General features: G+C 33.9%; 1 protein-coding gene across 1 annotated transcript; it reads left to right on the top strand.

Annotated features, from left to right (window-relative positions):
* The first annotated feature begins 448 nt into the window (after nt 1–448).
* On the top strand, nt 449–13,106 carry LOC127985808 (mitoguardin 2). The gene is made up of 16 exons (XM_052587976.1): nt 449–510; nt 1,365–1,633; nt 2,733–2,940; nt 3,727–3,842; nt 3,949–4,069; nt 4,758–4,888; nt 5,428–5,545; nt 5,646–5,752; nt 5,832–5,944; nt 7,115–7,187; nt 7,291–7,377; nt 7,836–7,934; nt 8,305–8,439; nt 8,609–8,662; nt 8,751–8,867; nt 10,116–13,106. Exons 2-16 carry the CDS (start codon nt 1,538–1,540, stop codon nt 10,320–10,322), a joined length of 1,782 nt encoding a protein of 593 aa, XP_052443936.1. The 5' UTR covers nt 449–510; nt 1,365–1,537; the 3' UTR covers nt 10,323–13,106.
* The last annotated feature ends 557 nt before the right edge of the window (nt 13,107–13,663 follow it).

Raw genomic sequence — 13,663 nt, 5'->3', positions numbered from 1 at the left:
CAACCCATTAACGTTACATAATGATTTTTTTGTGCCTCAACTGTAATCGCATACAATATAATACAAAACAATAGATAACAACATAATTAGCTGTAAGATTAGCTTTCTTACATTTTCCCCTTTTCCACTTTTGAAGACTGTGGACTACTTTTCAATGTATTTTCGACATAATCGTAAAATTATTTCTATAAAAAAGTATTATTATTATTATTATTATTATTATTATTATTATTATTATTATTATTATTATTATTATTATTATTATTATTATACTCGATGCAGTCAGATGTCAGTTTATGGAGAGGCAAGTGTCGCGTCGCGACTGTTGATGTCATTGGATAACCAACGCGTTGCGTCTGTCCCTTCTATTCCCTGATTGGTTACCACTGAACCAGTTAAAACGGTTATAGGGTTTTTCCGCTGTAGCTCAAAACTCTGCCCCGCCCACCAGGAAATCACAGGTTAGTGTGTGCAATGCGGAATGAAAATGTCCTTCCAAATCAGGAGAAAGTGAGTGTGGACTGCTTTTCACTCTTTCACTTTTAATATTGCGTTTAAAACTGCCATGATGTGTCTGAATTTAGCTCCGGCGTTATGCATATGCATAAATATGACTGAAAAACTGTCTTAAAAGAGCCTGGTGTTTGTTTGTGTGTGTGTGTGAGCTAAGCTAATGTGCTGCTGCTGTCTAAGGACATGGACACACAGAGGGACAGTTTGTTGAATGATGAGCATAAATTCAATCAGGATAACAAAATCAGCAGATTATAATGATATGAATTACTTCAAAATTGCTTCAAAACAATCTGTGTGATTTTGACTTCTGATATTAGTTTATGATGTAGTTGCAGGAATCAATAAACTGATTACATTACATTTGATAATCCCTTTTATTGTGTGTGTGTGTGTGTGTGTGTGTGTGTGTGTGTTTATTTTTTCCTTGCAATGCCAGTTAAATATAATACTTTAATACATTTAATACCAAAATATTTGTAAAGATATTTATAGAATATATAATTATTAATAGTTATGTTTTCATTTAATAGTAATGGGAGTGATTTTACATTACAATATTGAGCATTATGAGGATTAAGTGAGTTTAATATTCGTTTATTATCTATCTATATATGATGTCATTAAAGTGATTATCAAATGTAATCAGACTTTACAATAAAAAAAGATCAGCTATTTATAGGTCAATGTAAGTTTTTATTGTTGTATGTAAATGCCAGAATATGAGACGGCTAACTAAATGTCTTCTCTAAATTGCCAATATTGACTGATGTTTTACATATGGTGTTTATATAAGCAAAGCATCTAATCTAAAGCACCAGAACGATATCTCTGTTTTCTTTGTCTCCAAGGTAATAATAATGACGATCTCGGCAGCGCTGTGGCGTGGGACTGAAAGCTCTGTTTGTGGATGAGTCCTGCTGATCTGCAGAGCGGAGGACAGAACTGAACTCCAGCTGTTCCAGGATCTGTGTGGAGCGACTCGGATGTGAAAGCATCTGCAGGAGGAAGGGGCGGAGCTGAGATGTCAATCAGAAGCACTGAGGGCATGTCGATCATGCAGGCCTTAGCCATGACCGTGGCTGAGATACCTGTGTTCCTGTATTCCACCTTTGGACAGGTACACAGCATCACACGCCTCACAGCTGCTCCTGTCACCCAGACAAGCTTTCTTCTTATCATGCAACTATATACACATGTAGAAAAATGCTGATATGTCACAATTCTTCAATTTTATATTATGTGTTAACTATCAAAAAAAGCCAAAGTTTATCTTTAAGGCCCTATTAATACCTCCCATACTCCTTAGTATCAACAATTCTTATATATATATATATATATATATATATATATATATATATATATATATATATATATATATATATATATATATATATAAGAAAAAAAAATCTTACTTTTTATTTGTAGCAATTACACTACGCTATGAATATTTTTATGCTTTTTTTAATATTTTTATTTTTAGCATTAATTGATTTTTATTTCGGTTTTAGTAATTTTATTACAACTTACGGTAAATGTATCTATTTCAGTAATTTAACAGGCTTCATTTAATATTTATTATTAGTGTTAATAGTTTTTTCTTTTTTTATATATTTAGTTTAGAAAAGATTTTACAGTTTTGTGATCATTTTTATGAAATTAATCAGGCTACTTTAAGTAAGTGTGTGTGTGTGTGTGTGTGTATGACCATAATGTTATATTGTAATATTAAAATATTATTAACTAAGTAATTAAGTAATATAAAATACAATATTTTGAGTGGCTGTGCAAGTATTTCCATTTTTTTCAATGTCCACAATTTTATATTGCAATATAAGATATAATTTCAAATTATAATTAAAACATACAACAAATAACTAAAATGTAAAATGATAATTTCAGTTCTTATCAAGTAACTCTGATTAATGTGCAAGTATTTTAAGTTTTTAATATCATTATTTTTAATAAGCTTTTAACTCAGTCTTTTCATTTGAATTAAAAAGGTAGTATTTGTTTTAATAATATTTGATGATAAGGTTTTCAATTATTTTAATTTCAGGGTTAGTTTTAGTCACTTTTCGTCTTTTTTAAATTTTTGCTTTATTATGATTGATTGATAAAAATGTTTTTTAAATAAATGATTAATAATAAAGTTTTGTTTTCTCCTTTTCTATTTTGGTCCTCTTCTGTCCTCCCTCATTCCTCTTTCTTTCTCTCAGTCTATATTCTCTCAGCTGAAGTTGAGCCCGAGTCTGAAGAAGGTGCTGTTCGCCACGGCTCTGGGCAGCGTGGCTCTGGCTCTGACCGCACATCAGTTAAAGAGACGGGGCAGGAAGAGGAAGCAGACCGTCAGTAAAGAAGCGCAGAAGCCTGTGGGCATCCCAGAACAGCTGCTCCGCACCAGCCGGCCGGCCTCGCTCAAGAGAGGTGAGTAGATTTGAAAGAGACTGTGTTATACAATAATGTAGTGTTTTGATTTAATTGTTAATAAAACATTAGAATATAATATAGAACTGTATATATATGTATGTACGCATGTGCATGCAAGTATTTTTGAATCATATAAAAATATATTGTTTCTTGCATCAAAACCATTGTAAATTTGATTTTGTGACCATTTTTTACAAATCAATCAATCAGGTGACTTTGAGTCAGTGTGCAAGTATTGCATTTTTTTATGTCCATTATATTGTAAAATAAAATATTATAAATTCAAATTCTAATGATCTCATAAACATAAAGTAATATAAAATTATAATTTTAGTCTAGGTTTCTTAAAACAGTTTTCTTGCTACTTTGAGTGAATGTGAGAATATTTCAATTAAACTTTTTTTTTTATTATTATAATGCAAAATATTATAATATAAAATTGTAGTTTTAGTTAACTTTTCTTGGAACAAAACAGCCATAAATTATTTTTTGTGAAAATTTTCAAGAAATTAATCAGTTTATTTTGAGCAATTGTGAGAGTATTGTAATTATTTAATGTCCATAATGTTATATTATAATGTAAAAGATTGCAATATTGAATTAATATTTTATAAAAATGAAATGGATTTCTATGCATTTAATGTCCAATGTTAATTTTATGTTAATTATATATTCATGAAATTAGTTAAAAAAAAAAATCTTTCATAAAAAAAAAACAAAACGTTTTTAATTTATAAATTGCTCTGTACAATAATTGTCATTAGTTTATTCATGTGTTTTCAGGTCCGCTTCCAGGGCGTCAGATGATGAGTCCCAGCACCCGCAGTAATGACACGCTCAGCGGCGTCTCGTCTCTCGCACAGAGCAAACACTCCAGCTCTTCACACAGCATCGCCTCTGTGTGTGAACACACACACTCACTGTCTGCCTGTTTATTTATCAACAAACTCCTGTTAAGATGCCTAACCTTACATTTTTTATGCATTTTGTTTGGCTCCGCCTCAGATGCGAGTTCCCTCCTCTCCCAACCAATCAGTGAACACTGGGATGCCGTGGGAGGCGGAGCCAGTGGCAGAGGAGCCAGGAGTCGGAGAGGATGCCAATGCTGAGAACCTCTATCTCATGGGTAATGTAGTTTACTATTCTGATCTGTTGTCTCATCCATACTGCATTCTTTCCACATTCTACACTACCATTCAAAGGTTTGGGGTTGGTAAGATTTAACGTTTTTTTTTTTAATTAATTATTAATACTTTTATTTAGCAAGGATGCATTAAATTGATCAAAAGTGACATAAAGGACAATTATAATCTGTTTTCAGCGTTGCTAATAATAAGATGTTTCTTGAGCAGTATGATTTCTGAAGGATCATGTGACACTGAAGAATGGAAAAAATTCAGATTTGATCACAGGACTAAATTTCATAATTACATTTTATAATATATTCACACAGAAAACAGTTTTCTTAAATTGTAATAATATTTAATATTTTTTAAGCAATACACTGTAATTTTGATTAATTAAATAAAGCCTTGGTGAGCATAAGAAATTTATTAAACAAAGAAAAATCTCACTGACCCTGGACCTTCGAATATAAATATAATAAAAGACATATATAGACATCAATAAATTAAAATATGAAAATACATTTTTAAAATGACATTTACCTTTTAAAATTCTATTTAAATTGAAACTGTAATTTTAAATTGACCATATTCAGCACAGAATGCAATAAGTAGACTTTTCTGAACATGGCCTCCATACGTGCAGAAATGCAGCTGATGTTGGTCTGTTTTCGTGTCTTGCACCTGCAGGGATGGAGCTGTTTGAGGAAGCTCTGCGTAAGTGGGAACTGGCTTTAAACATCAGACACGGAGCTCATTCACGCGCATCTGGGTCAAACAGTCTCGCCCCGGAAGGGTCAGAACTCGTGGAGCGCCATTTGGTAAATATCTCTTATTCATAAGCGTCAGAAGAATGGCAGGAGCTGCATATTGTGACCCTGGAGCAGAAAACCAGTCATAAGCAGCACGGGTAAATTTGTAACAATAGCCAACAAAAAAAACATTGCATGGGTCAAAATGATCAATCTTTCTTTTATGCCATTTCTTTTATGCCATTTCTTTTATGCCAAATCATTAGGACATTAAGTAAAGATCATGTTCCATGAATAGATTTTGTGAATTTCTTGCCATAAATATATCAAAACTTAATTTTTGATTAGTAATATGCATTGCAAAGAGCTTAATTTGGACAAATTTAAAGGCCATTTTCTCAATATTTAGATTTTTTTGCACCCTCAGATTTACAAATAATTGTATCTCAGCCAAATATTGTCCTATCATAACAAACCATGTATCAATTGAAAGCTTATTTATTCAGCTTTCAGGTGATTTATAAAAATCAACAAATCAAAAAAAAGACCCTTATGACTGATTTTGTGATCCAGGGACACAAATAAAAACACATGATTTGATTTTTCAGCCTGAGCTTCGCAATCATCAGTTTGCGGAGAAGCTCGAGTCTCTGCTGCACCGAGCCTATCACCTACAGGAAGACTTCGGCAGCACCATACCCCCCGACAGCCTCCTCGCTGACCTGGGTGAGACACACACACCCACACACACACACACACACACACACACACATGCTGATGCCACCTGTGTGTTTTCAGTTTCCTAAACCGAGCTGTTTGTGTGCAGAGAGTGAAGCAACCCTGATCCTGCCCACACTAGGGAGTTCCCATCCCATCCGAGACGACGATGCCACAACAGTCACTTCAGACGACTCGTTTGTCTCTGCTGCTGAGGTCAGGACACACACACACACACACACACTGTGTTTTCTCATGCATGTGTATGATGTCACTTCCCTCTTTGTCTCTGTAGTTGTTTGAGGCGTTCTCTCTAGAGGACACGTATCACCCGCTGAAGCCAGCAGCTCTGTATGAAGAAGCCCTGAGTTTGGTGAAGGATGGAGGCGTGGCCTGCAGATCACTGAGGTACTGCATGCTACACACTGACACCTCAAACCCTACACACTACATACTGACTCTCTAAATAAACGCTGCACACTACATACTGCTGCCAATACCACTTTGATTTAATTTATAATTTTATATTATAATAAAAAACTTGCTGTTTTATCATTTGGAAATTTTAGACCGCTATGAATATTAGTATATAGTTGCAATTATATAGTAGTTACAGTAAAATGTACTATTATTAATATAATTATTTTCTTAAATACTTGTTTTTTTTATTGTATAGTGAAATATTACAAATGCAGTTTTTTTGGATTTTGTTTAACATTTGAATTTAGCAGATGTAGCAGTAATCATTTTTATTTTTTATTATTATTGATATATTATCACGCTGTTTTTATTATAATTTAAATTGTAGTAATACGAATCATTCAGTCTATTCATTTTTATTTAGTAGTATAAAATATAAATATAAGCACATTTGATAAGGCCCTATTATTCTGTCAATAAATTAAAGAAAAGGTTTATTAATTCAGTTGATTTGATTATAATTTGTAATTATTACATATTATTTTAAATATTAATTATGCAATCAGGAATCAGGAAAATTAATAGGGCCCCTATTATTAAAATAGTCATAAATTATTCAATTGGTATAGTTTTGTAGAACCTTAAATGACCTAAACCCTATACATTACAAACTGATCTCCTGAACCTTATACTAGCAGTCTCAAGTCTCTGGGGTATATTTGTAGCAATATCAAAAAAAAAAAATAGGATATTAAGAAAAGATCATGTTCCATGGAGATATTTTGTAAATTTCCTAACATAAATATTTCAAAACTTAATTTTTGATAAGTAATATGCATTGCTAAGAACTTCATTTGGACAATTTAAAAGGTGATTTTCTCAATATTTAAAATTTTTGCATCCTCAGATTCCAGATATTCAAATAGTTGTATCACAGTCAGATATTGTCAGATCCTAATAAACCATACATCAATGGAAAGATTATTTATGCAGCTTTCGAGTTATGTAACGAGATGGGACCCAGTGCATTACTGCACATACAGTACAGATGTTCTCCTCACACGTCCTCCTCTGGGACTGGAGGATTTCCGGTGTAGCTCAGGGAGCGAGGACTGATGGGAAAACACACTCTGTGTCATTTTTGTGCCTCTGTTACAGAACCGAACTTCTGGAGTGCTACAGCGATCAGGACTTCCTCGCCAAACTGCACTGCGTTCGCCAGGCCTTCCAGGTCAGCACACACACACACACACACACACACACACACACAAACACACACACATGGAACGGGGCTGTTGGTGAGATCTGTGTGTGTGTGTGTGTTGTATCTATAGGTGCTGCTGCTGGATGAAACGCACAGGATGTTCTTCATGGATACAGGGAAGCAGATGATACTGGGACTCCTGGCCAAAGCCAACAAGGTGCTTCAAAAATAAACAGATAATTTAATGTGTTTATGTTTTTTAAAAAAAAGTATCCTCTGATCATCAAGGTGACATTTATTGATCGCAAAATACAGTAATATTGTGAATTATTATTACATTGTAATATAGCTGTTTTCTATGTGAATATTTTGTTAAATGTAATTGATCGCTGTGATCAAAGCTGAATTTTCAGTCACATGATCTTCAGAAATCATTCTAATTTGCTAATTAGCTTTGACATCAAAGGAATAAATTACATTTTAAAATATATTCAAAATCTTTAACAATATTACTGTCTTTTTTCTCCAAATAATAATTATTTCAGTCATCTTTGTAACATGTTTTCATTAATACATGCATTGACAAACTGCACAGTATGACTGGAAACAGTCATTTATAAAAACAGTCTTTATATTTGGATTTCTTATCTTTTGCGTGCGTGTGTGAATGTTTAGAGTCCGAAGGCGTTTCTGGAGAGTTATGAAGACATGCTGCAGTACACACAGAGAGAAGAGACGTGGCCCGTCACCAAGATGGAGCTGGAAGGACGAGGGGTTTGACTCTTTATCTGTCTGTCATTCCTTCCTTTCCCATCCATTTAAAGTCTGATTCTTGACTGTTCCACTGTTGTTAATGTTAACTAAAAAATGTTGTGCTGTCAAATGATTAATCACGATTAATCGCATCCAAAATAAAAGTTTTTGTTATCATGATTAATCGCTTGACAGCAATAAAAACATACTTAATTTAAATAAAATAAAATATAAATATTAGATGAAAAATGTCAACAGGTTGGACAATTCTGCTAATTTAAAATATTAATAAATACTATAATAATCTATAAATAACACTGATTCTTTTTGATTTCCTGGCTCTGAGTTTGGCCTTCAAGAGATTGACCTTTGACCTTTGACTTTGCTCTAGGTGGTCTGTATGAACTTCTTTGACATTGTGCTGGACTTTATCCTCATGGATGCGTTTGAGGATCTGGAGAGTCCTCCGTCTTCAGTGGTGGCGGTCCTGAGGAACCGATGGCTCTCGGACAGTTTCAAAGAGACGGTACGCCAAAAAACCCTAAAGAGTCAACACAGCTCCTTTATAAGAAAGGGTTATTTGCTGAAACTAAAAAGCAATGATGAATCATTATTGTACTTTAGATGTTTCTCAGTGTCTTGATCGGTCTCTGTATTTCTTATTTTCTGTGTCTGTGTCTCTGTGTGTGTTTAAGGCGCTGGCTACAGCATGTTGGTCTGTGCTAAAAGCCAAAAGGAGATTGTTAATGGTGAGTGTGAAAACCAAAACTTGACGTTATATCTGTGGACCCAGGTCTAGAATCAGATCCCACATCTTGTTTTGTGTTTGTTGCTCAGGTTCCCGATGGTTTTATTGCCCATTTCTATGCCATCTCTGAACATGTGAGTCCAGTTTTGGCTTTCGGGTTTCTGGGCCCCCGACAGCACCTCAGTGAGGTGTGCACTATATTCAAGGTAAGACGTTCCTCCCGGTGGTTCAGATCAGCACATAATCTGATGCTCATCTGCTCTCTGTGACACCCTTAACCTTGTCAGAGAATAGATACAGGGCTTCTGCTGATCTTAAAGGTCTTAACATTCACACAGCCATCAATTAAGGTCTACATAAAGTGTTGTTAGAGCAGAAAATCCTAGATAAAGTCATGGAATCAGAAACAAAAATTAATGAATAAAATAACTTTGCTTAATCCCTCTTTGTCTATCTTGTACTAATCTGAACCATGTCTTAAACTTTTCATTACGAGCACTTCCTGTGTTTATTCGTCTCTTTATGATGAATCTATGAAGTTTAAATTGCTTTGGATAAAAGTATTTGCAAAATGAATAAATGAAGATGGAAATTAAATGTTGAATTCACTACGGAAAAATAGTTTTCCTCTGTATTTATTTTTTAGACATCCTTGATTTAAGATGCATTGAATGAAGCTATGAACAGATCTCTGTTTTTGTTTTAATCATTAACACAATTCATTTTGATGAATTACTCATAAATGTTTTGTTGCTTCATTTTGAAGCATTTACGTTGTACATTTAGAAACCACCCTGGCATATTTTGTTCCATTAATTTTAGTCCCCAAATTTGTCTTAAAAAATTTCTTTGACATAAAAAGTAAAAAAAAAAAAGTAAAATTATAAAATGCAAGTATAGAAATGCTAAAATTATCAGAAATGTTCAAAAGGTTGACATTTTTCAGTGTTTTCCAAAGAAGTCTCAAAAAGACTGCATTTATTTGATTGGAAAAAAAACAATAAAACCTGTAAAATTAGAAAATAATATTACAATTTATAATAAGTGTTTTCTATTTGAATATATTGACAAGTGTAATTTATTCCTGAGATCAAAGCTGTGTTTTCAGCATCATTACTTCAGTCACATGATCCTTCAGAAATCATTCTGATATACTGATTTGATTTGATCTCGTTATATATATTTGTAGGAACTGTGATCCATTTTATCTTTCAGGATTTGAACGTTTTAAAAAAGCCGCATTTATTCGAAATAGTAAAGACCTTTATAAGATTACAAAAGATTTCGGTCACTTTGCAGCAATCGTTCACACATCCACTGAAAACCACTAAATTGATTCAAACCCATTGAGACTCAGATGTCAAATCAAGTCATATCTAAGTAAAGGTTCACCTTTCATTATCATAATCTAAACAACCCTGATTTAATATCACATTCTCCTTTGATCTCCACAGCAACAGATTGTTCAGTATCTGAAGGACATGTTTGATCACGATAAGGTGCGTTTCACATCCGTCCCGTCTCTGGCCGAAGACATCCTCAGTCTGTCCCACAGACGGGCGGAGATCCTGGTGGGTTACCTGGGCATCGACAGTCTACCTGAGACCAACGGAGCATTACCCAAGAGCCCCTGCCGAGCCAACAGCGGACAGCAGGACTGAGGTGCTCAAAACCGGTCAAGACCTGTTCGTTTTCTAGGTCTCTTTAGCTATTCATCACCGTCGACCGATCAACATGTCTATAAAGAGCATTCATTGAAAAGACATTGATTTTAGACGGACACACCACTATTGACTCATCCGAGGCCTTTTCTTGATCCGCTTCTGAAAATTCGCCAACGATTATCCATCGCTGCTATTTCGACAACTTTATTTTTCATAAACTAAGCATCTTTTAGCCAAACTTACGCCCCGACCTCTTCTGAATCAGCCGATGCCTCTAACGGCCGAAACGGCAGGTTTTTCGTGTGTTTTCTGGGAGGCTTTGCAGATTTCTGTGTGTGAAGCGTTGAGCATTTATGTATGTGCCAAGTCTGAATCTTGAGTAGCACTGAACACAATAAAGAGCAAGAAGCCAGACAGATTTGTGAGATTTCGTGCACATTTTGGCAGTTTGAGAGCGTTTCGATGAGAGACTCGCACAGGAAGTGCATCATTCAAGAGTAAAACAGGATGTGTTCATTAGCTGTGTCCTTTGAGAGCTTCTGAAGCCCTTGTGGTTTGCTTTGTAAGTTGCATTTGTTCTCACCCTCACAGTATATCAGTCTCAGTGTTCATCAAAGCGATATTTATTATTAGTCTGTTGGTGTGTTATATTTTCTGATGTATATCCTCCATCAAGATTCAGGACTAAAATCGCTGATTACCTACTATTCGATTCTATTTGTTGATTGTGCAGCAGTGGTATAGAGTCAAATAGGTCACAGTTGTAGAGTAATTGTAACTGTAGAGCATGTATGTGCTATAACTTATGTGTTATTTCAGTCCTGGTTGTTAAACTCTGTCAACAACATCTGTGCCATCATTTCGACACCAGTGTGATTTTTAAAAAACTGATGCAAAAGATGCATTATTCCTTTACACTTGAAAACAATGTGAAAAACATTACCTCAGATTCAATTAAAGTGGATTTGGATTTTGTTTAGGAGTTATTTACTCTATAAAATATTATTATAATATAGATTTTTTTCTATGGCAATGGTTGCACAGATGCTTTTGATAGTGTTTAAATTGTATTCATCCCATGAGAAAAATTTAAAACAAGCAACTAAACAGCATCTTGCTGGCCTTTGGATTGGTCAGACATGTAGTCATGAATCTGACCTGCTAAAACACATATTTGCAAGTAAAACGAGTTAGTAAAAGCGCTTATAATTTTAGAAAATAAGTCAAATTCTGATCATTTTAAAACTGATATGCATGAAATGTCTAAAACAATCCTCAAAATAGCTGAGCCTTTACCAAACTTGACCATCTTGTCATTTGTGAAATTAGGTTTTAGGATTGTTGTAGCGTTTCTTTCCTCCTCGTATTGACTATTTAAAACTGGTTCCACCAGTGTTGGGTGTCTTGCACTTTATTTGTTTAAAAAAAAAATATACAGATATTCATTTTCTCTATTTTGATCGAAATATTAGAGTTGTTAATTAGCTTCTATGTAGTGCATTTGAATTTATTTGTATTTTTTGACGTAATTTATAGGAAAACTGAAATGTATTTTAAATATCAAGCTGCAAATGTGAATGGTTGAGTTTTTTTTTTCTTCTCATTGGAAACTGTGTAAAAGACATTGGTTATAACTGACAGTTGAAAAATAAGGATAATATACTTGAGAGGGTTATTATTTATTGGGTGTGCCTCAATATATTCTTTTTTTTTTGCCTTTATTAAATGTGCTTTGAATACACAAGTGCACACACTAATTAAAATCATAACTAAATGCACCAACTTGAATGCAAAGGTATAATTCTTTATAATAACGTATAGTGATAACTTGCCAAACATATTTATTGGCCTGTTTATTATTGTTATTTGGATGACCAAGATTGTGCACTTCAAAATTCATCATAATAAATGGGTTTTTCCCAATTTAATGTTATCTTCAGTGTTCAAATGTGAACTTATAGAAATGTCTGATGAAGATATGCATGCTTGCATTAGTGCAACAAAACCAGACTGAAGGTATAAGTGGAGAAGGTAAATATCTGATTCATTTCATATCATTCCAATGATTCAGATTCCCAACGCACTGTTTATCCTGCATGAGTTTGGTTGAACACGTCATGCAAGAATGTTTTGACGTGTGCTGCTATCCCCTGACTATATATTTAGTTGTTAAAGCTCTGAAACAATCACTTATTGTGTCTGTGTCCCATTTTTGAATCAGGCTGGCCCATCTGAAGATTACTGATATTTGATGTGATTATTAAAGATTCAGCAGTGTGCTAAAAGAGTTACTGACTGACAGTGACAGATGCTCTGATTTTTATATTAAGTTATGATGTAGTTCCCGATAGATGTGCCATTTCTCATGTAATAACTCAAAGCAAATCACCAAATTGAAGACAAATGTAGGTGAGGTCTGAATGGAATTGAATGAGATGTTTTCATTGAAGAAGGTTGTTTTTTTTGTTTTTTTACACCACAGCTGTTGTATTTTGCACCCAGATAATCCAGTTAAAAAAAAGCAATGGTTTGTCTAAATTGTTTTAGCTAGAATTTGGGTGTCTAACGATGGCCAAAGAGGATAAATCGTTTGGTGGAAGGCAAATCAAGTCTTTATTTCTTTGAAATATTTCCTTGTTTGTGTGTATTTGAGTTTCTTCACTTGCCTTTGTGTGTTTTTCATTGAATGTTCTTACAAATTAATGTCGTTTCAATCATTGTATTAGTTTATTATTGAAAACTGTATTGTCCTAGCCAACATAAACTCTTTCTTTTTTCTAATTGTCTTTAAAAAGTGTCATTATTATAATTTACTAATATAATCAAACTTCTCAGGAACAAGAGGCCACTAGAGAAAAACCATCTGAACATGACCTTTGACCCTAAGCATTTTAAACCAGGTACATTTCAGTAGCTACATTAATTCAGTCTCTTTGGCTGAAAGGGTTAAAGGACCCTTACACTTCTTAAAAGCACACTTTAAATTGTATAATCAAAAATGTTTAATTAACCATAATAGATTGCTATTTGTAATAAGTAGGTAGTTGTATTCCTTATTTAGCATTTGCGTTTATGGTAGGAAATTTACAAAGTATCTATATATATTATAATTATAATTATTTTTTTTTTTTTACGTTACTGAATTTTTTAAAAGTATGTAATGGACCACAGTGAGTGTGTGGCGCTGGTTGCCTTCACGTAGATGATAAAATTTCAATTGAAGCGGATCTCCCCATTCACTTAATTTTTCTTCTTTCATTTGAATAAATCCAGTTTTCATATGTCCAGCCAAACGTTTTCTGATTGGTCCATCCCCTAAGCCACACGCCTCTGATTGG

The sequence above is a fragment of the Carassius gibelio genome, chromosome B21 (genome assembly GCF_023724105.1).
Source record: "Carassius gibelio isolate Cgi1373 ecotype wild population from Czech Republic chromosome B21, carGib1.2-hapl.c, whole genome shotgun sequence".
In the NCBI taxonomy this organism is placed as follows: Eukaryota; Metazoa; Chordata; class Actinopteri; order Cypriniformes; family Cyprinidae; genus Carassius; species Carassius gibelio.
This window is presented reverse-complemented; position numbering and strand designations above follow the sequence as displayed.

Coding starts and splice junctions, on each gene's coding strand:
- LOC127985808 (XM_052587976.1), top strand. CDS start 1,538: ATGTCAATCAGAAGCACTGAGGGCATGTCGATCATGCAGGCCTTAGCC. Junction 7,188..7,290: donor GCGTTCGCCAGGCCTTCCAG/GTCAGCACACAC, acceptor TTGTATCTATAG/GTGCTGCTGCTGGATGAAAC. Junction 7,935..8,304: donor TGGAGCTGGAAGGACGAGGG/GTTTGACTCTTT, acceptor ACTTTGCTCTAG/GTGGTCTGTATGAACTTCTT.